The sequence below is a fragment of the Pyrgilauda ruficollis genome, unplaced genomic scaffold (genome assembly GCF_017590135.1).
Source record: "Pyrgilauda ruficollis isolate IOZ18807 unplaced genomic scaffold, ASM1759013v1 scaffold29, whole genome shotgun sequence".
NCBI classification, from domain to species: domain Eukaryota; kingdom Metazoa; phylum Chordata; class Aves; order Passeriformes; family Passeridae; genus Pyrgilauda; species Pyrgilauda ruficollis.
The window spans coordinates 6,473,820-6,495,337 of NW_024524266.1; the positions used below are offsets into that span (position 1 = coordinate 6,473,820).

The following is a 21,518-nucleotide window of genomic DNA, read 5'->3' on the forward strand; positions in this document are numbered from 1 at the left end:
GTCTAGAAGGAAAAACTGATGGAAATCTCACCTACCTCAAAAGAAAGCTGCACCCCTACAGGAACTACAGTTTTATTTATCAAATAACACAAATAAAACTACAGTTTTATTAATCAAATAACCTCCCGTGGTTGTGATACAAATTTAAAAAAAAAACCCAAACAACCAATCCTACATAATTTGCTTGCCAGGTACTAATAGATTCTTTTATACACATCAGCTGATACTGAACAGCTATTCTGAAGGCAAAGGTGATATATCAATTGATACTTGCTGAGCATATCACCAGTAGACTGCCCTGTCTTTTAGGAAAACAAATCTGAAAAGTGTAGTTCCAAACTAGACTCAAATCTAGAAAAATGCACTATTTCTATTGAAACCTATTTGCAAGGCCTATTTCTATCAAAAATAGAGACTATAACTGCAGTGAAATAGGTATTAACTCTCCTTCACATAAAACCCCAGAAACAAAGAAAAAACACACCAAACAAAACAACAAAAAAAAACCCCAAAAAACAAAACAACAAAAAAAAACCCCAAAAAAACAAACAACACCAAGATGCTGCCACCACCACAACCAAAAAAACAAAACAACAAAAAAAACCCCAAAAAAAACAAACAACACCAAGATGCCGCCACCACCACAACCGACAAAACAACAACTTACTTTGGTCACTGCTTTAATTCAGATAGCAAATACTACTCAACTCCTATGGCTAGAGGAACCATAAGAAAACATGACATTTCCCCTGCATTTGCCTACATGTTCCCTGGTGCATTTAAGAACTTAATTAGACTCCAGGTATATATGTTGTAAAGAAATAACTACCTTTGTATTTTCAAATATGTTCTTCCATGACTCTCTGTCATGAACTTGCATTAACTGGTGGGCAAATGCAGGTACAATGTATTCTAAGGGTGAGAACCAAACCTAAGTTGATAGGGAATATGGGATTTGAGCTCTGGAGTGAGGTCAGGGCTCCTGAAGCCACAGCCAGAGGGAGAGGGATGTCAGAGCCCACCCATGGAAGGAGAAGAGCTGGGAAGGAGCAGCTTCCCAGGCCTGCCCAGGCCACTGCACTCCTGCTGTGCAGGAAGCTGCAGGTCTTACAGATGAGCACAGCACAGCTGCACCAAAAGAAACACTTCAGCAAGTAAAAAGTGGATGCCTGCCTTGTTTGTGCAAGCTATGTATAAATATTCTTAAAATAACAGAATTTTTAATAGTTGCAGAATTTTTCAAACCACCACAACAAAACGAAGAATGAAGTTTTCTATATTTCCTTTCAATTTGATTTTTTTTTGTTTGGTTTTTTTTTTTTTTTTTTTTTTTTTGGTTTTTTTGGGGTTTTTTTGGTTTTGTTTTTTTTTTTTTTTTTTTTGTTTTGTTTTGGTTTTTTTGGGGTTTTTTTGGGTTTGGTTTTTTTTTTTTTTGGTTTAAGGTAGTCCTCAATCTTTTTGCATTTGGACTATTGACTGGAAGAAACTGTGTTGGAGAAGCCAGGGGAAAAAACCCTCTTCAGTTATTTTGCCATTATTGTAATGAAAACATATATAGTTTTTTTGCCATTTAAGTATTTTTAAACTAATAATATATTTTAGATGGCTGCATTACACAAGCTCCGAGGAACAAGACATTCAGTGAGTTTTAGAATCCAAACACTAAATTATAATTGTTTGGGAACTGATTTGTTAAATTTTTAGCTGGACCCCAGGAAAAAGCTCATTTTGACACAAAAATAGATAGTTGCCCAAGTACTTTTCTATGTCAGAATGAGGAAAATAGCTGCTGCTGCCATACATAGATGGGGTGATGGAAGTAACTCAAAAAACCCATGCAAAGCTATCTGGCAGCTTTTAGAGGATTATGAAGGAAAGGTCAAATGCCCTTGTATGTGGCTGTTAGTGAAAAGCAGCAAAAAGCAGGCAGATTCCTGGAAAGGGAAAACAGACAGACAATGCCAGGTCTGACTTCCCTGTGCATAAACACACTCAGATTTTCAACTCATACACAGCTCTGCTCGCTTCAGCACCTACATTAGCACAGCACTGCCTGTGTCATAAGAAATCCCAAGTCACAGTAATCTAACAAAATAATATCAAAATCCCACCTCCCACCCTCCAACAAAGCCCTTAAAAAAACAGCCACAGAAAGTGGTCCAGGTCTTTTGATTGAGCACGTCTTGTGTCAATAATGGAAAAAAAAATGTGTCTAGACACAGGGAAATTAGAGGGAACCACTCCTTCTAGGCTTCCGGGCATATTTGCTACATTGACACTGATGAGAGGATTCATGAAACAGTAACTTCAAGTAGCAGGTGCAAGACAAAATACAGACGCTACTTTTTCACGTTACAGCAGTATCCACAGTGCGACAGGAGCTTCCCTAATCTCCAAAGATAGGAAAGTTCCTGACTTAAATAGTCTGTGATACATCAGGGCCCTTGTTGCTGCCCCTCTCTCTACGTGGGAGACACTCAGAAACCATGATGATGGGCAGAGGTTTGAAAGCTTTGAGAAAGACTGAACAACACCCCCTTCTCGGAGTGTTTTCATAACTCAGAAAAACTGTCAGCATTAAACAGGTCAAAAAAAAAAACCTCAAAAAACCCAGGTTAAAAATTATCTATACTAATAAATGAAAACAACTACAGTCAATGAAAATATTCAATAAAGCACAGAAACATATACTAGATAATTACTTCATAACATATGCAGAGAAATCACTGGAGTAGTCATCCAGCTTCTGCTTGACCCCCAAGTGGTTCTGTTTGACCATCACAAATTTTAGCTGTACTGAAAAAAAAAATTCAAAATACCAAATGAAATTAGGTAGAAAAATAAACATACAAGCTCTAAAACTGCTTTCAGTCCACTGGGGAAGCGGGGCAGAGCAGGAGAAATTTACTGCCTCCTGGCTTCAACTACTTAAATAAAAAGTAATTTTATAACGTGGAGAGGAGAGAGTAGTTTGATGCTATTGCTTGTCAAAATGACTCAATTTGATAAGGAGAGCTACCTTCAATCTGAACACTGCAGAGTGAGCCAGGGCCAGAACAGATCCAATCACCAGATTGTAGTTTGCCTTGGATTTACTCTTATCAATAAATTTGCACACCTGTGCTGGCAGGTAAAGAAGCAACCAAGCTTCTTCACATCTCAAATCTCAGTGTCAGAATGAGTTGAGCTCTTCAAAGGAAGAGGAAATTCCTCTAACCCTCTGGAATTTAGGAGACCAGCCAGTGGTCACAGAGATAGTTCAGGGCAGCCAGATCTCCACTGTCTTCTGAGAATTGCCTTGTTGTTACGACTCCTTTGTGTCCTCCTTGTGTCCAAGTCCTCCTTGGACTCTCACCTTAAAGAAGAAGCCACAAAAGAAAATAAAACAGCTTTCATAACTTACTCTCTCTGAGACTAATTAAACTAGTCCACAGTAATCCTGCTCAGAGCTGTGATGAAGAAATGAAATGAGAGAGGAGCTCTCGGTGCATGGAAGTGAAATCATGGCGCAGCAGTCTCTCACTGGACATTTTGGTGGCTCAAACAACTGAGCCGTTATTCCTCTGAAAAATTACCAACAGATCTTACTTCTAATAATTTCTCTCTGTAGTAATTACCTGTCCTTTCTATCATCAATCATAACAGAAACAGGTGTTGAAAATGTAAACTACACAGAAAAAAAGACACAAGGAGCTCTGCAAAGAACACTTGGGCTGACTTCCTGCACAGAAATAGAGTCACATGGACATCTGTCTAATCTATTCTTAAAATCCTTCAGCAGGAGATTACATCTCCATTAAATCTCAACACAGCCTTTTCAGTGTAAAAGCCTAATGCAAAGATATATATAGTACCACAGCTCTGATAAAATAAATCTATCTGGAGTCACTTTATCTTTCCTAATCAGTATCTAGAGACATTACGCTTTTGGCACCAACCACAACTGCACTTAAATCATGCCTGTGGAAAAACCAGAGAAAATTTTTCTACCTAAGGCAAGAAAAAAGTCATCAGGAATATTCCCTAATGCACTTCTGAAAGGAGCAACACACACAAGATAATAGAAATAAGTCTGATTTTCAACTGAAATTTTTGAAGAAGTATACTGGAAGAATACATGTTATACTGATGTTACATGTTGGCAAAGCTCTGCAAAGGCAAGCAGAACATGGAAATGGGTAGGCTGCAATGTCAGTATTCTTAATAAAGGTTCAAAAGCTTTTTCCTTGGCATATATTTATTGGTATTTATTCTTTGGCTTTGAACCACAATACAGCATGAATTCATAAGTCACTACCAAATCACTGGATGTATACATTTGACTATTGGCAAAACTAGGACAGTCTAGATGGGCATTCAGAATCAAAGGGTAAGTACTACATGAAGTGTTAAAGACAGATTTGGCAGAACACATCCAAGAATGTCTCTGTTACACTGGTGTTCTCTCAAAGGAAAAAAAAAATACACCTAATTTTGCAAAGCAGTTTTAGAGCCTCCCGATGTGTATTTTGCTTCTCAACACTGATTCTCTCTACCACATCTCAACTTTTGAATATGGCCAATGGTCAAGATCAATGTTTTAAAATGAAAGCTGAGATTTTCATGTCTGACACTAATACAGACAAAATACCAAATATACTTACATGTACTTCAAGTCAATAGCTATTTCAAGTACACTCCTAAAGAAACTACATTAGATAAGATTTTTATTTTTTTTTTTTTGGTCTCAGAAGAAATTTTTTAATTCTATGGGACATAACATCAAATATATCTTGCAGCAGTCTCTGGATCTGATGTTTCAAAAGCAGTACCCTAAATGTACAACAGGTAGGATCTAAATAAGCAACTGCCCCAGTAATGAGAAACCCTAGTCATGATTCTATCTTTCTAACTTTTCATGATATTTGCATACAGAAAGGCTGATTGTAATATTTCCTTATTTACCTTGGGAATTTAAGCAAGATCTCTTTCCTTCACCATGAAGGGAACTGAAAGTCTCCTGCATGTCAGCGCTCCTGCCAAACGAGCTCCACAGCTCAGTATTCCTTCAGTGTCTATCCCTGTCCTCATTCCTTTCCTCTTTCTCCACAAAATACACCTACACAACAGGTAGGTTCTCAGATGTTACACAAATCTTTATTTTAAATGTGCTAAGCTATAAACTTATTTTGTTGTATTTACATTATCAGTGCCATTGATTTTCCTGTGAAGCCTACAGCATTTTTTACCTCTGTTCTGTGTTCATACAGCACAACAAAAATGCACGCTGCTTCTCAATCAAAGCTCCTAACTATTTACAAAGCACTATTTAGTAAAAAGACAAGGGTTTTTTGTTTGTAGTGATTTTTTTTAATGAGTAAAACCTTTTGCTTTTAAACCTATTAGCTTACCTCTGACAGAAAAGCTAAGTTGAATAAAGCTTTCCTGATGTAAACAGACATGTAAAATCTGCTATGTGATACAAGAAAATCTCGGAAATCAATTTGCTGAGCACATCATAGTCTGTTATAAAAAAAACTGCCTCACAGCAAAAATTTAAAAAAGGAACATCCCTCCTTCTTAAGTTTTAAAGATAATAAAGTATTTCCCCTGTTACAATGTTAGAAAAATTATATTCTGGAAATCTTGTTATATTTCCATTTTGTTCTTTTTTCAACAGCGGCAAAAAAGAGAATTTGAAAGAAAAAATCCCAACAAAAAATTCTGCAAATTTTCTTAATGGTAGACAAAAAAAAATTAAAAAGTTATTTTCTTGTTTTCTTATCTCTCTGCCTGGAAAAACTCCTGTCACCTTCACTTTGATAAATGCCTGTGTAGCATAGTTCAAGACTGTGTCTCACAACCTCTACCCTGCAGCAGCTGGGACTTCTCCTAGCTTAAAACATTAACTCAATTTTACTTTTTTTTTTTTTTTTTCCCCAGACTGAGAGATATCTGGTTTTGTTTTCTTAGCATGAAAATGGAATCCCTGGAAAAATACATTTTTCCATGAAATATTTGAATTGGAGGGCACAGGTGGGAAGTTTCAGTCTGAAAATCAGCAAGTTAAACAGTTTTTATCTCTGACCAGTCCCTCTGATAGAGAGCATAGCCAAGATTTACTAATGTAGCATATAGGAGGAGAATTTATCTCAGCCTTACTTAACTATAATCTTCATGAACTCTACTACACTGAAAGAAAATCCATGGCTCATAAGCCCATGCCAGAGACAGTATTTATATGAGAAGTATCAGCAGAAGTTGGCATTAAGAGGGGTGGTAATGAGCCTTTTCACTCAGAAGATACCCTGACGCCAGTTCAAAAGCAGCCATCCCTGAGCCTGTAACTCCACAATGTATATGCTACAGTTTACTTCGATGTTTTCCACTACCACAACAGCTATGATGCATACAACATGGTCAACGATTAAAAACAATGACCAGTTTGGAGTCCTCACAAAAATGCAAGCCCAGATAAAAATCACAGTCACTCTCAGTGTTAAGGAAAATGAATAATGAAATATAATGGCGAGAAATGTAAGCAAAAATGATTGAAAGAAGCACGCCCTGCCAAAAATAAACAAGAAGCATAGAATTGTGTAACTCTTAATTCCCATTTCTATTCAGAGCTTAACTGGAATGTACTGGGGGCAAAGTACACAAATGAATGGTAAAAATTCAGAAAGCCCAGCCATGTTTTCCTTCATTTCGGAGACAAAGTTGTCTCAGCTCTCAGTCTGTAATCACACACTTATCCAGCCCTCCTCCTTCAAACTCACCTTTACTAAAACAAGTTGTACAGAGCTGACTCCATGTGAGCAGATGCACAGTGTCACATGGCACAAAGCTCACATGCAAAAACATACACCAGCACATGTTCAAGCAGCAGCAGCTTCCATTAAAATTGCTTTCCTTAAATGACTGAGACTGCATTTAGGCTTCTAAACCTACCCTTACATCATATTCATTACAACTAAACAAATGACCTGAGAACCAGATTTGACAAAAATCTCTCTCCCAAAACATCACAGAATCAAAGAATCATCAAGGTTTGAAGAGACATTCAAGATCATCCAGTCCCACTGTCAACCCAGTACCAGCACAACCACCAGTACACCACATATAACCCCAAATGCTCTCCTCATTGATTCTTGCTCTCCACAAATCCTTCAGCCCCACTGTAAAGCTGGGAAGAAAACATCCTGTTAGGAACTGGAAAGAGCACAAGAAGTCATTTTCTCTCTTGAATAAAGAGAAGACCCGAATGTGACCCCTGAATCTCAAATCCTATTCAAGCCCCTTCATCAACAGGTTCCCATCATACCTTCAAAACCCAGGCAGATGCTCTAGGAGCTGCATTACTGTTGAAGCCCTAATTCCCCATTTGCTCAATTCCTAGTAATTCCTACCCCTGCTTCCAAACACAGGGTCAGTGAAGTGGGACAGGACTGTTAAGAGAGTCATTATAAACATGAGATATTTAGGAAACTGATCCAATCAAAACTCATTCAACTACCTCTCAGCTCAAGAGATACCTTGGAGCCAATGAACAGAAGAATATGAGCTCCTCTGCTGCTCTGATCCCAGTTTTACTCTGCAGAAGCCATCTAACTTGAGTTAGCATTTGCTTGTGAAGACCTTCTGTAAAAGGTTCATTTTTCTCACTACTTGTGCACAAGGACATACACAAAATCGTAATGTCACCAAAAAGCAAGCACACCTGAAGTGAGTTGCATCATCATTTTTTTCTCCTATTTTAAAAAGATTGACTTTCCTGAAATGAGAAAAGACACACTATATTGTAAACATGAACTGCAAAGAAGCATCGGCAGAATGGTACTGTTGTGACATTCAGAATGTCAGCAAATTAAAAATCTTTCACAGAGTAATTGCATTAGTAAAGAAACTGTGTAATGCTTTGCCTGGAAATTACATCCTCTTGCAATTTAACACATTAACCAACATAAGATAAATGACTCTTGGTCTAATTTCTGGTGGCAAATGGGGCAATGACATGGGAGCAAAAAAGGAGTTGATTACAGAATTCGAAAGATAAAAGGCAGAAAAGCAAGACAACAAGAAACAAATGTGAAACATCTCATCGTATATGTAAAAGTAGTACCTCTTGAATTCATTAGAATAACCTACTTTAGTGCGATTGTGGCATATTTTAAATGACATGCTCGTTAAAGAAATTCCTTTGGGAGGTGATCCCTTCTCTGTGACCACAGGATATTTTACTAGGAGATGTGAGTAATGTTCTTCATTAACAGTAATAGCTACAATACAGTGAAGGAGAGGGATTACACATGAGGTCTCACAGTCTGTGCATTCCTACACAAGTGTGGGAATAACCAGATGAGCCCTGGAAGAGGCAAACTGCACTAGCTGTGACAAAGGGACCTTCTGAGCATGGGAGGACTGAAGCATTATGGAGAAGCAACCAGTAACAGCACTTCTGTGGTTGTAAAGATAAGGCAGAGGCATCTGTAGTCTGGTTTAACCTCCATGCAAGCACGTTTGGCACAAACACTTGTTAGCCATGAACAATGAATTTTTACTTTTCACCATACCTATGCCAGTAAATGTAATTATTCAAATGCCTGCAGGAAGCAAATGCCTAGCAGGCATATGCATGTTCTAATGTAATTCTCTAGCAAGTTTTGAAAAGCAGCCAAAGAACCTCAAAGAAGTCCAACTCTATACACAGCTTTCTAAATTTTCTAATACATAAATAGTTCCACTTGCCTCTACTCATGAATATTTTCATATGACATTCTCTGAAGTAGAAGAGAGTTGTAGGGTACATCTTTCATTTTTCTGGATCTCTCCAGACCTACAGAACTCCTCTAGTTCTCTCAGACAGTACTAGTTCTACATCTCACAGTCTTAACAGCCTGTTTTTAACTTGAGTCTGTTTTTAACTTGATGGCTGTGATGGTATTTTATTTTATTTTATTTGCAGTCTTGCATGCCCAAAGTGCCCAAGCCAGTTTCACATGGATAAAACTTGATATTTGACTGAGATGATTAACTGGATGGCTGCCTGTAAACTGTTGTCATAAATTTTCATTCCACACATTTAAAAATGATAGGAACATGAAGTGGAGTTCAGAGTGTCTCTGCAAAGGGCCTAAACCAATCTGTAATAATTTCAGAATATGGCAGATTCTTATTCTCCTATCAAAGTACCAGCACAGATGTAGCATGGATTGACAGAGTGATTATTAGATATATCCACTTCAAAATATTATTTATGTCTGTTGTCAAAACTGGTGCCAAGCTTTGAAACAGGATGGACAGTTAAATACTAAATGTACCTTAATTCTAGCTTCATCCTTCAATTGATTGTATTACAACATTTTAAAATTAATTTGTACTAGCTATTCCTTTGTGATGTATACCTTAAAACACAGAAAATTTCATGACCTGGTCATTCAAAGCAAAAATGCAGATGTGAAATTATTTGCCTCTTATTAACAATCTCACTGGTACATCCAAACCGGAGAGCAGAACTGAATAGCCAATTTATTTCTCAGTCAAACTGAGCCAAGAGATACATGAAATGATGGGGCCAGCAGTAGCAATCAAACAGTAGCCTGGAGTTCCTGACTTTTTAAAATGCCTTTTATTTTTAAATGTTTAACAAAAAATTATATTCTTACTCAGTTTCTGTGCTTACAATTACACTTTTCAGACTGAATATATCTAAAAGTAATTTCAAGATTTATATTTACCCCTGTAGATACATGCTGTGAAAATAAAAATAGTTCTTGTGTGTGATTCAAACCTGAAAGACTCCCCAAATATCTGGCCTTTCATGGCACTCCCAGCAGGAAACAGCAAGCAGAACACAAAAGCAATACTCACTCTTCAAAGCTCAAAGTTTCTGAGCGTGGCTCAATGTCCAGATGGAGACTGGTGACAAGTGGTGTGCCTCAGGGGTGCATACTGGCACCACCACAGTGTGGCATCTCCATCAGTGACACAGACAGTGACATTGAGTACAGCCTCAGAAAATCTACCAATGACAGCAAACCAGATGTGGTTGCCACACCTGAGGGATGGGTCACATCCAGAGGGACTTGGACAAGCTTGAGAAGTGGGCCCAGGAAAACCTCATGAGGTCCTGTACCTGGACAGCTCCTGGCATCCACACAGGCTGGAGATGGAACAGGTTCAGAGCAGCCCTCCCAAGAAGGAATTGGAGGTGCTGGTGGATGAGAGGCTAAGCCAGCATGTGCCCCTGCAGCCCAGAAAACCAAACACGTTCTATACTACATCCAAAGCAGCGTGGCCAGCAGGGCCACTCTGCTCCACTCTGGTGACACCCCAGCTGGAGTGCTGCATACAGTGCTGGGGTCCTCAGCACAGGAAGGATATAGATCTGTTAGAGCAGGTCTAGAAGAGGGCCACAGAAATCATCAGAGGGCTGGAGCATCTCTCCTACAAAGATAGGCTGACAGAGTTGGGGTTGTTCAGATCAGAGAAGGAAGACCGGAGAAATCTTAGCATAGCCTTTTAGTAATGAAAGGGGGATCAAAAGAAAGACAGGGACAGTCTTTTTAGTAGGGTCTGTTGCATCAGGAAAAGGGGTAATGGTTTTAGAACAAAAGAGGGTAGATTTAGAGGTGTAAAAAAGATATTTTACAGTGAAGGTGATGAGACACTGCAACAGGTTGCCCAGTCAGGTGGTAGATGCCCAATCTCTGAAAACATTCAAGGCCAGATTGGATAGAACTCTGAGCAACCTCATCTAGTTGAAGATGTCCCTGCTTATTGCAGGGGGGTTGGACTAGATGACCTTTAAAGTCCCTTCCAAACTAAGCTATTCTATGAATGTCTGTACTCAATTGTCTTGGGTGATATTACCACACATCCATCCACACATGTAGGACCTCCATATGTGTATGTTCATCTCCCTCAGGAACAGCCACTGGCAGTTCAGACTGTCAGAAATTAATGGAAAGTCCTTAGTGTTCCAGTTCCTCCTATAAATATCCTATAAAATTGATTTCCTGTTGATGAAACTTTTTTTTTGAGGGACCAGGGAAGCTGGTGAGGCTTGAAGAAATTTATTAAATCCATCTCACTGCAAATCGGTACCTTCCTATATGTATGAAGTTGGACTTTGTTTGTTTTGGCAGGAGTTTTCTGCAGAACCTAAAAAGCTGATTAATACAAAAGCCTGTCTCTTTCACATTTGTTACTTTCCATGTCATTATTTTCAGGTGCTGGACAAATTTAGACTCATTTAAAAACTGCTCCTGTGGCATCACTGTGTATATGCTACCACACAGCACCTCTGGTCGAAGGTGAGAATTCAGTGATCCCTTGTTATTCCTTATGTAAGTATACAGCTGCAAAGAAACAACAGGAAAGCCAGATTTGCAAATGACTGCACAACAGCTATCTCTGCTATGCTTGATCTGCAGCCTACAGGAAACAACAGAATCTTTCTCATTGATGAGGTTTAGATCTCTTCCATGGTAACCTAAGTACAGGTCTACCACATGCACATATCCTGCATCAGGATTCCAATAGCTGAGCTGCTCCTTTTCATTTAATCTCCTGTTTCCTAGGAGTTTGAAGTTTTATGCTGAAAATTAACTCGTTTTCTAGGATATAAGCAGCACCGTCTTTAGGAAAACTTGGGTAGGAGTCATATTATTTGACATAAATGCCTTCACTGCCTACCTGAACTAGTGACAGTTGGCTTCCTTCACAGACAATGTTATACAGAGTGAAAAAACCCACTTCTATGGTAAGATCTACCTGACCTACATAGACATTTAATTCTGGATATCAGGAAATGTAAGAAAAGCATTTTTTTTCTCTCAGCTGAGTATCAAGACATCCTGGCATGAATGCGTCTGATTTAGATTATCTACCCTGTAGACATCTGCCCTTGATCAGATGATCCCACCCCCAGGTGGCCCAAATTGGACACAGCATACAAACAACTTTACTCATCGTTTTTACATAATGACTGTGGTTAAGAAAAACTGAAATGGAAGACAGTATCTGTGGAATAAAAAAACCCCAGTGTTTACTGCTGTGATATGAAATCAGTGGCTTAACAATCTAAACAGAGACAGCTTATCAAGCCCTTACCTTTGGGGATAGTAATCTGACAGCCCAGGTCACAGTCCTGCTGCAACTGATAAAAAGCCACTTCCTGCAGCCGAGCACGCTCCAGCTCCGAGAGGCTTTGAACGGGAACTGACTTCAGCCGAACACTGCGCCCTGACATGCTGTTCCAAGTGAAATCACCCTACAGGAAATCAAATGGAAAAATATGAAGCATCATATGGTATGCACAGTGTAATAAACAGAACCATCTCTTTTACTGCTAGAAAAAACAACACAGGTTCTTCTCACCAAAAGGCCATTTTCTTGGACATCTCTAACCTTTCAAGTATCTTTATTTTCCCCGGAGCAGCATTCCTTAAAAGGCATACAGTCATGCAAAACAAGAAGTCAATTCTGTCTGAAGCCATTTAATCAAGTATTGTTGCAAAAACACTAGGATTCCAGTAACAAAAAGCACAAAGCAGAGAAGAGGGGGGGAAAATGCATCCTTGTCTGCTTTTCCCAGTTTACTTTCTCTGTACAGTACTTGATGTTACTTAATTCTCTTCCCACACCATCGGTCAGAGCAGCAGACCTCCATGCTCCACATGAATCTTATCTCCCACATCTTGCTAATCCTACTCCAGCAGACTTGGAGAGCACTGGCACTGGCAGAGCCCCTTTTCCAACACATCTCATCTCCTCCTTATAATGAGGCTGTGTTTAGAATATGATCGACTAAAGGACAAGACATTCCATGTTTTTGAACAGCTGCAATAACAACATATTTGCTAACATTTATAGAGGAAAACAGCATGAGATATGCTACATTTCTGTAAGATACCAATTATGCTTGGAGAGCAAACCGAAAGCTTCAGCTGTCGTATATCCCACCTGTGAAAACCTGCACAAAAAACTCTTCTCCCAGTATTCAGCTTGGGCCAGAGAAGTAATCATCACTCAAAGAAAAGAGCAAGCATGAAGACAAGCTTAAAGCAAGACTTCCAGAATTCGTCTCAAAGAGCACAGATTAGTACAGGGAGAGAAAGAATTTGTTTTTCATTCTAACCATGTTAAAAAACAAACATCAGTCCTGTCAGTGACTATAATCTGATGCAGCTGCTGATAATGAAAAAACTCTGATGCACATCAGCTGGGCGGTAAGAAACCCACCAACCTGCCTTTTATCACAGCATGGCAGACTTACAATTAAAAAACTTCACTCTTTTTTTCAGTTTAAATTTCAACATCTGTACCATCATTGCATACTAATTCTTTTTTCACTGTAAACTATGATTCATCTGTTCTGCACATCCATCTGCAGTCAAAGGATGTCCCTTGACTATAAAAATTATTAGCAGAAGCTCCTTAATATAAAAATCAGTTAAATTAGACTTTACTTAGCAGTTATGCATCCTGCTGTATGCAAACATCTTTGTGCACATTGCCATATATTTTGCCCATATATGTGCACATATATTTAAATACACATGTACAACCTGTACCTACATTTGTATTTAAACACATATGCACACCTATGACTGTGTGAGTGTATTCACACAGAGGCATGAGACAAAAAACATCAACAAATGGGCAGCACCATTTAGCAATACAGATTAAAGGAATTACACAGTTAACAACCTTTCTTGCAATTCATGAAATATGTTTGAATTCAGCACGGAATTTTTTTTTTGCCAGAGTAGTTTTTGTAAGTCATTAAGTAATCATAATAGATAAAGGCATTACCTTAATATCAACAACTGGACCTCAATATCTTAAAGCACGTACTATGATCAATGTCTTTATAGTATTTATATGCACATGGGCTATATATGCAAAAATTCTGTGTTACCCCAGTATTTAACTCCTGGAATTTGTTACTTCATTTTTTTTTTTTTTCTCTTTCACCTGTTCTGGCTCTTCTGATGCCTTACTGCTGACTAACCAGATTTAGTAACCTCAGACTAAAGGTTTGCACAGTGTTACAAGTCAAGCTGTGTAACTTAACTCAAGCAAAACCAAACCAGCAAGAGTCACATAAACCTTATTTGAAAAACTGCAAGTAAACATTTGCATTTTTTAAAAAGCTGTTGTCATTTACAGATAAAAGTGATCAAGAACAGCATCCAAAACCAGACAATGTATACAACAAAACTAATTCCTTTCCAACCCTGATAATGCAAAAGAAACTTTACAAGCACAGAAGTATACCATTCAATCCTCATGAACATATAATATATAAAGTATTCTACAGGCAAAATGGTACAGATAGGTTTTTATGGTGGAGTTTAGGGGTATTTTATCTTATATCTCCATCATCAGCATTTTCATAAACAAAAATATCATTGGTATGTCTACCATAAATGTGAAATCCTAACTCTTAATATTAAAACAGGAACGGGAAGCAAAAATTACACCTCTAAGAAAATGTTAAGGTAACAGAATACGTGTCCTGTTTCCTGTAGACCACAACAACCAGTGCAGCATGGGACTTTTAAGAAAGAGCACAAATTAGGCAAAAGTTCCTTAACTGAATTCTGCATGAACACATGAATTATTCCTCTTTTTCAAGAATGAAAACAGAATTATGAAAAATAATTTATACATTGTAATGAAATGAAAAAACAATTACAATACAATTACAATAAATGAAAAAACCCAGGTTTTTATTCTGCCAGTTTGCAAGGCTCCCATATGTTCTTGCTGCTCACTGTCTAGCTAAAAACAGTCATTTGCAACATCTGTACCTTGCAATGCCACAACAGGTTGCTGAGATTAAAGAGTGTGCAATTACTCTGCTGTGCACTAAAGAAGACATTCCTTTTCAACACTTGATCGGTTTGATAAAATCTCTGCTAGGTCACATTAACATAGGTTTTTATTATGCTAATGGAACACATGACTAATAAACTAAAATATTTTTGGAAAATCATGTGGTAGGTAGGGCCAATGAAATCTCCTAATCTTTAAAGGCTCAAGAAACTTTTCCTTGAAAAATTCTGTTTCATTTTGAAAATATATATCACTTATAGATAACTGTCTTCTATGTCAAAACACAGTGTTTGAGAATTTAATCTATTCAAATACTCCTATGCTTTACAAAACACAAGGTAAATTAAAGGCCTCATCTTCCTCCCAAAGCACTGCACAGTTATACAAACAGCCTGTAAATTATTGCAAAATCATCCAGGCTTGGGAGAAGTCCAGAAAAGTCAAGCTCCTTGAAGAATGGGTACTGGTAATTACATCTGCCTAAAGCTATTCAGCACTCTGTGGGGCAACCAAAGGAGGACAAGGGCAGCACAGACATGAAGAAGATCTTCTGTTTCTCTCTCCATATGAGAGGCAACACTTCACCAGCCTAATCAACATCAGCCTGCCCTAGCTGGAAGCTCAAAAGGAGCAGAAGATCTTTAAGCAACAAGTGAGAATGACATGTTTGTTTTTGAAGTTCATGCCTGCATGTGTTCAGACATAGTACACAGGTTGCTCTCTATTATTTTGATTATAGGACTGTAGGTCTAAATATGCTCTGCAAATGACTCCATCACCAAAAAAAAAAAAAAAAGCCAACACACAAACAGAAGAGTGTAAACAGAAATACTGTTCTGGGATAAAGTGATCAGCCTGACAGGACATAACTTCAAACTGCACAGCTGCCTTCATCAAAGAATTTTATGAAACCATAATCTAGACTAAAAGCCTTCTCTGTTTTTTTCCACCAACCAGTCACGTATTTTTCCTCTCAAGTCCGCAACTTCAGCTGCATTTTCTCTCTGGCATGCCCATTAACATCTAACATCTTTCCTCCACTCAACCGAGCAGTTCACTCACCAGGTAACTGCCTAAAATATCAGAGCAGATGACTCAGCAAAGAAGATTGCTGGAAAACTGCACCTTTTGCCTCTGAAGAAACTGAATCTGTCCATTTTCCCTGTACTTCTCGTCCACAGTCATAAGCACAATCATAAGCACATTTTTAATAAGATGCAGACTGCAGCTTTTCTGATATTCTTTCAAGCATTTTTCTAATAGGTTGGATGTTTGGTAACTCCAAAATAAACATTAAGTGGTACATCCTGACTTAAGCAACACCGTGCACTTAAATTACTCTTAAGCATGGCTAAGCTATTCTTTCTCCTGAGCCTCCGAGAGAAAATCTTGCAGATGTCTTTTAGAAAAGCCTCATTCTTCGGTCTTTGGTACAATACAGAAACTGGTTGACAGCTGCATAGAATGCTGAATGTAGATGCAAATGTATAGGCAGTGATCAACCTTGATTTCTGTGGAGTTTCAAGCCTTAGTGAGTTATGTGGAAGGGAAATAAGGTTGGGAAATAAGAATCCTTACACATCACAGTTTTATAAAAAAATAATTTAATGCAAGAAGGAGAGTGCAATTTTTGTCTTATGCCTTATTGCTACTGTTAATGACTTTGGTCTGTATTCATTTAGGTGAACACCATTATCAGATTAGCTGTCTACTTTTCATTAGTCTTTTGCTCAAACCCATTTGAAACCACTAAGATCAAAACCAATGACGTCTACTTTTTCTATCCTAGCAACTTTTAGCTATGTGCTTATATTTAGATGGGTGTCCACTATAAAAGAACTCAGTAGTTTTGCACTAAAAGATTATATTGCAAATAATTTGGCAAATATAGTATTAGCATCTTAATTCTGTTTGTTTAATTACTTCTTTAAGCTTCATGAAACCATGTATCACTGCCACTTTACAACCTTTTGTTTCCCCTGGTCATTTATTTAAACTCTCTCTACAATTATTTCCAGACTCCTCAGGCATGAACTCTCACAATTTGGCTATTGGTACAGGTAATCCCTCTTCATTTCCCTGGTGTTGCTGTTAGTAAGAACAAAACCAGCTCTAAAGTAAGTCAGTTGCTTCAGCACAGTTACATACTCTGTGCTATTGAATCAACATACAGAATACTGTTCCTGGACAGGATGAGAATGAAGAAGAAAGGGAAAAACTAATTTAAGTAGCCTTTTAAGCATTACATACAATTAAGAACTGCACGGAAACTCCTTTAATAGGGTCATCCTAGATAACCACCTGCAAATTAATGAAGATTTAAAAAGCAGGAGATGGTACAAGTGTGCTATAACCTGACTCTCTCTGCCACCCTCATTTCAGATGCTCTTCCATAGCCAGCTCAGTGCATTACAGTCAGCATCCTGGTTTCCAGCAGGCATTACAAACTACTGGAACCTAGGATGCTCTCGGATCACACAGATGCTCCCAAGTGTCTGCTACTACTGCAACAGAATTCCTTCAGATGAATGAAATGCCACCTCAACACTACACACTATAAAGAAGCACAAGACTTGCTCTGTGACATCAAAGCATTCAGAGGAAGATATCTAAACATGAACGTACAAAATATGAGGCCCCAACAATTAATCTTCATTAAGAAAGACTGACTTCACTAAGGTTGTTATCTAGGGTGACATCCTGTTCCCCTTGACGTCAGTGGCAAAATTATTAATATAATGTCTCCACTAGGAAGAGAGTAAGTACAGTCCAGATGATTCTGTGTTAGTTTGAAGCCTTTCACTAAAGTAGCCTTATCTCATACTATATTGTATTTAAGTGTAGTTTTGTCAGAAAGATCACATTTTACAAAACACTGGTTGAGATATGACAACTACTTAATGGCAATCAATATAACTACTGCATTGCCAAAGACAGACAGACACTTCCTCAAATCCTGTCTCATTCCCAAGGCTGGAAATCCATGTATTCAGAATCAGTACCGCAAGGCAACCCCTGTGGGAACACTGGAAAGCTGGTATTCCACTCAGGGGAGACAGAATTCACACCTACAACAGAAATACTTAATCTAGCAAGAAGGTATGAACCTGTGTCCAGGTAAAGATACCCATTTCAGACTATTAATTACAGTGGTGATTTCCATTTATCAGAGTAAAAACTAACTTTAGTCTAAGGATAAACAGAGAGCAGAACAATGAGCATGCTTTCACAGCAGCATTAAAACTGTTTGAATAAAAGGGAAAATATTTCTGGATCAACCCTTCCAAGTTTTCTAAATGCCTCAGGATATTATTTCATGTTTAGAGTACTTAAAAAGCATTCTCTTACAAACACCTGATGTGTAATGAATATTATTTCATTCCTTTTCTAACAATAAATCTGAATGATGTACAATATATTGCCTAGCAAAATATTCATCCCTAACATACGGACTCTGTACTGAACTTTTTCAACAGATCTAGAAAACCAGCCTCCAGAAGTCAGAAAGCTCCCCTAAAATACATCAAAATACATGGTCAGATTTTTTTGATTTCTTACTTCAGCAGATATCAATATTTCTTAAGGGATTTATCAGGAAGAACTGCAATTAAACTAGAAGTGGACAAATACCTTTTTTGGAGGCTCCAAAACAGAGACAGAACGCCTTTAAAAGCCCAGATCCAACTTCAGACTTACAGCTGAAATTTTGTTGGCCTTCATATAAATAGATTTTTGAGTGTTTTCATGTGTAAGAGAGAATCAAGCCATATTGCAATACTCTGAACTTTGCTGCAGGTTAAAGGTATAAGCAGTGCTGTCACAACTACGACTGCATGAAGTAACAAGCTGAAAAACTGCAGTAATCAAACCATCTGAGAGCACAGTGTAAACTAGAAAAGTTTCGTCAATCTTAACACAAAAGATGTGTGATAGCCTATCTTCAGTAAGAGAAGAATTATTTTCCCTTCTATTGGTTCATTTATTGTACATTTTGAGAGGCTGGTGCTCAGGTTTTCCAAGTATTAAAACTTGCTCCTGCTTCATTTGGAATAACAAGAATTCTGCAAGCTAATGGCAGCTGGACCAAAATCCAATACAACAGCTGCACAAGTATTACTTTTAGTGGCAAAGCTGCCTTGAACAGACTCCACACCAGTTCCTATGACCGACACAAAGGTGATCCCAACAGCCCTTGGTGTTCAGCTGCCTGTGAAGGTGAATGAAGAACCACAGCCATGATACACTGAAGACTGACATCTACTCTTTGAGTTTTCCTGTGCCACAGGTTATGGAAAAGGGAGACTCTGTCCTGAGGACAACTCTTGATCAATATTGCAGGCTACAGTAATCTATTCATTCCCTGAGTGCCATCTATTCAAGCTACGTCCTTACTAAATGCAAAGCTTCCAGTGAGATACTGATTATTGAAATAGTGCTCTTTCTCCTAAGCCTAACGAGATTAATGTAAAGCAAACAAAATAGTAAGGCTGAAACTATATGTGAACTGTATTTAAACAATCTGAACAAAAAAAAAATATATATATAATTACATGTCCTATCTGGATTTACGATCCTGAAGTAGTACAAAATATCCTGGTGAAACAAGGAGGATCTCTGCTTGCTCAGCACCAAAGTTAACCATTTCTGCACCCAATAAGAGGTGACCGCAGCCAATACTTAGTACAGTTAGGAGTGGCATCTATTTGTATTATGGTCTATATAAAAGGAAAAAATGCAACATTTTAGAAGAAAGGAAATTACCTACTATTTAAAAGAGAGAATGCATGTGAAAGAGTACACATTGTAATTTCCAAGCCTGCAAAAATTGTATCTGCCAAAGTATTGTACACAAAGCTAAAAATACATATTTGAGTACTTTAGTTTACTTCCTGGGTTTTGAGCTTTTAAGACTCACGGAGATTACATAATCTGACAAGGATACTGTCAGAATCTCATAATGAAAGTTAAAATCAAATAATTCTATAGCTCCAAGAACTAAGATCTGACTAACAGTATAGTCTTTAAATTCAATACAAAACTCTATTCTTACTGTTTCAAGTGGTTCATACCAGTTTTTTCTATAAACTTGCACAACTGACAGAAAGAAAAATGAGGTCTGTTGCACACAGGAAAACAGTCATCCGACTACCTAAATGCCAGATCTGGCTGGAAAACAATTCTAGGGCATTATTTTCTTCTTTTGTGGGGAGAGTGAGGCGGGGTGTTATTTACTTGATAGGTACAAAATGCAAGACACCTCTAAATATTTACATTTGGAGAGTAAAGTGACAGCTCTCAGTTACACAGCTAAAACACAAAGGACTTGGGAAGAAGTCTGTACTACCTGACCTGGAGCAAGAGTTTGAACCAGGCTTGCACACAATCACAGAATCATTTAGGCTGGAAAATACCTCTGAGATCATCATGTCCAACCTCTGAGTGGACACCACCATGCAAACTAAACCACAAGCACTGTGTGCCACGTCATCATTTCTTGAATAACTCTAGGGACAGTGACTCCATCACCTGCCTGGGCAGCACATTTCAATGCTTAACAACCCTTCCAGTGAAGAAATTACTCAGAATGTCCAACCTGAACCTGCCAAGGTGCAACTTGAGGGTATGTCCTCTCCTATTGCTGGTTGCAGAGAGCAGTAAGATCCCCCCTGACCTTTCTCTTCCTCCAGGCTAAACAATCCCACCTCCCTCAACCACCCCTGAAAGGACCTGTGCTCCAGGCCCTTCCTCAGCTCCACTGCTCTCCTCTGGACATACTCCAGTACCTCAGAGTCTTTCTCATGGTGAGGGGTCCAGAACAGGACACAGCATGTGGGGTGTGACCTCACCAGTGCACAGGACAGGGGAAGTATCACTTTCCTTGACCTGCTGGCCACATTATTTCTGGTAGAGGCCAGGATGCCATTGGTCTTCTTGGCCCCCAGGGCACAGCTGGCTCATGAAACTGTCAATCAGCACCCTCAGGTCCTTTTCCACAGGGCCATTTCCAGCCATTCTTCCCCCAGACTGGAGAGGTGCCTGGGGTTGTTATGGCCAAAGTGCAGGACCCAGCACTTGGTCTTATTGGACCTCGTGTTGCTGGGCTTGGCCCATGGATCCAGGTTTACCCCATCCCAGACAATTGCCCTACTCAGGAGGCCATTATCTATTGCAACATCTCCCCCCTACTATGCTGAGCCTCAGTAGAGATTGCCAGTGCCCTCCAGAGCCATCTGCAAACTCATTACATGAACGGCTACTCTCAGAGCTGACTTGGACACCTCCAACAGCGGCCACCCACCAACTCTGTATTGTGACCATGTGTGCTTCCTCATGCCCCTTCTCTTTTTCACAAACTGGCTGAGATAAAGGCTGAAAAAAGGTTGTAGGAGCCATTTTCTATTTTAAGGGCGTTTTCTTTGAGTCATGAGTTTATATCACCAGGCAGCAGTGCTGCAGTGTAAGTGACACAGGAGCTCTGGAAGGCAGGGAAAAGTGCATTTCAAACATGCAACAAGTAAGCAATTAGCTTTTAGAGAACAGGAGTTTTCACTTATTTTGCTACGTAATCACTCTACACTTCAGTTTTATCACTCTCCCACTATGTTCACGTGTGCAAACACCACCCTGTGCTACACACTGATGTCATGCAGCCCAGGACAAGTCTGTACCAGCGAGTGAGTCACAGTGCTCTGCCA

At 38.8% G+C, this 21,518-nt stretch overlaps 1 protein-coding gene across 1 annotated transcript in view; it reads right to left on the minus strand.

The window, feature by feature from the left end:
* The window catches only part of ARHGAP6 (Rho GTPase activating protein 6), a 314,111-nt gene that overhangs the window by 47,684 nt on the left and 244,909 nt on the right, over nt 1-21,518 (minus strand). Inside the window, exon 2 of the mRNA XM_041472498.1 lies at nt 12,094-12,253. Within this exon, the coding sequence (XP_041328432.1) occupies nt 12,094-12,253 (160 nt within the window). The remainder of the gene's footprint in view (nt 1-12,093; nt 12,254-21,518) is intronic.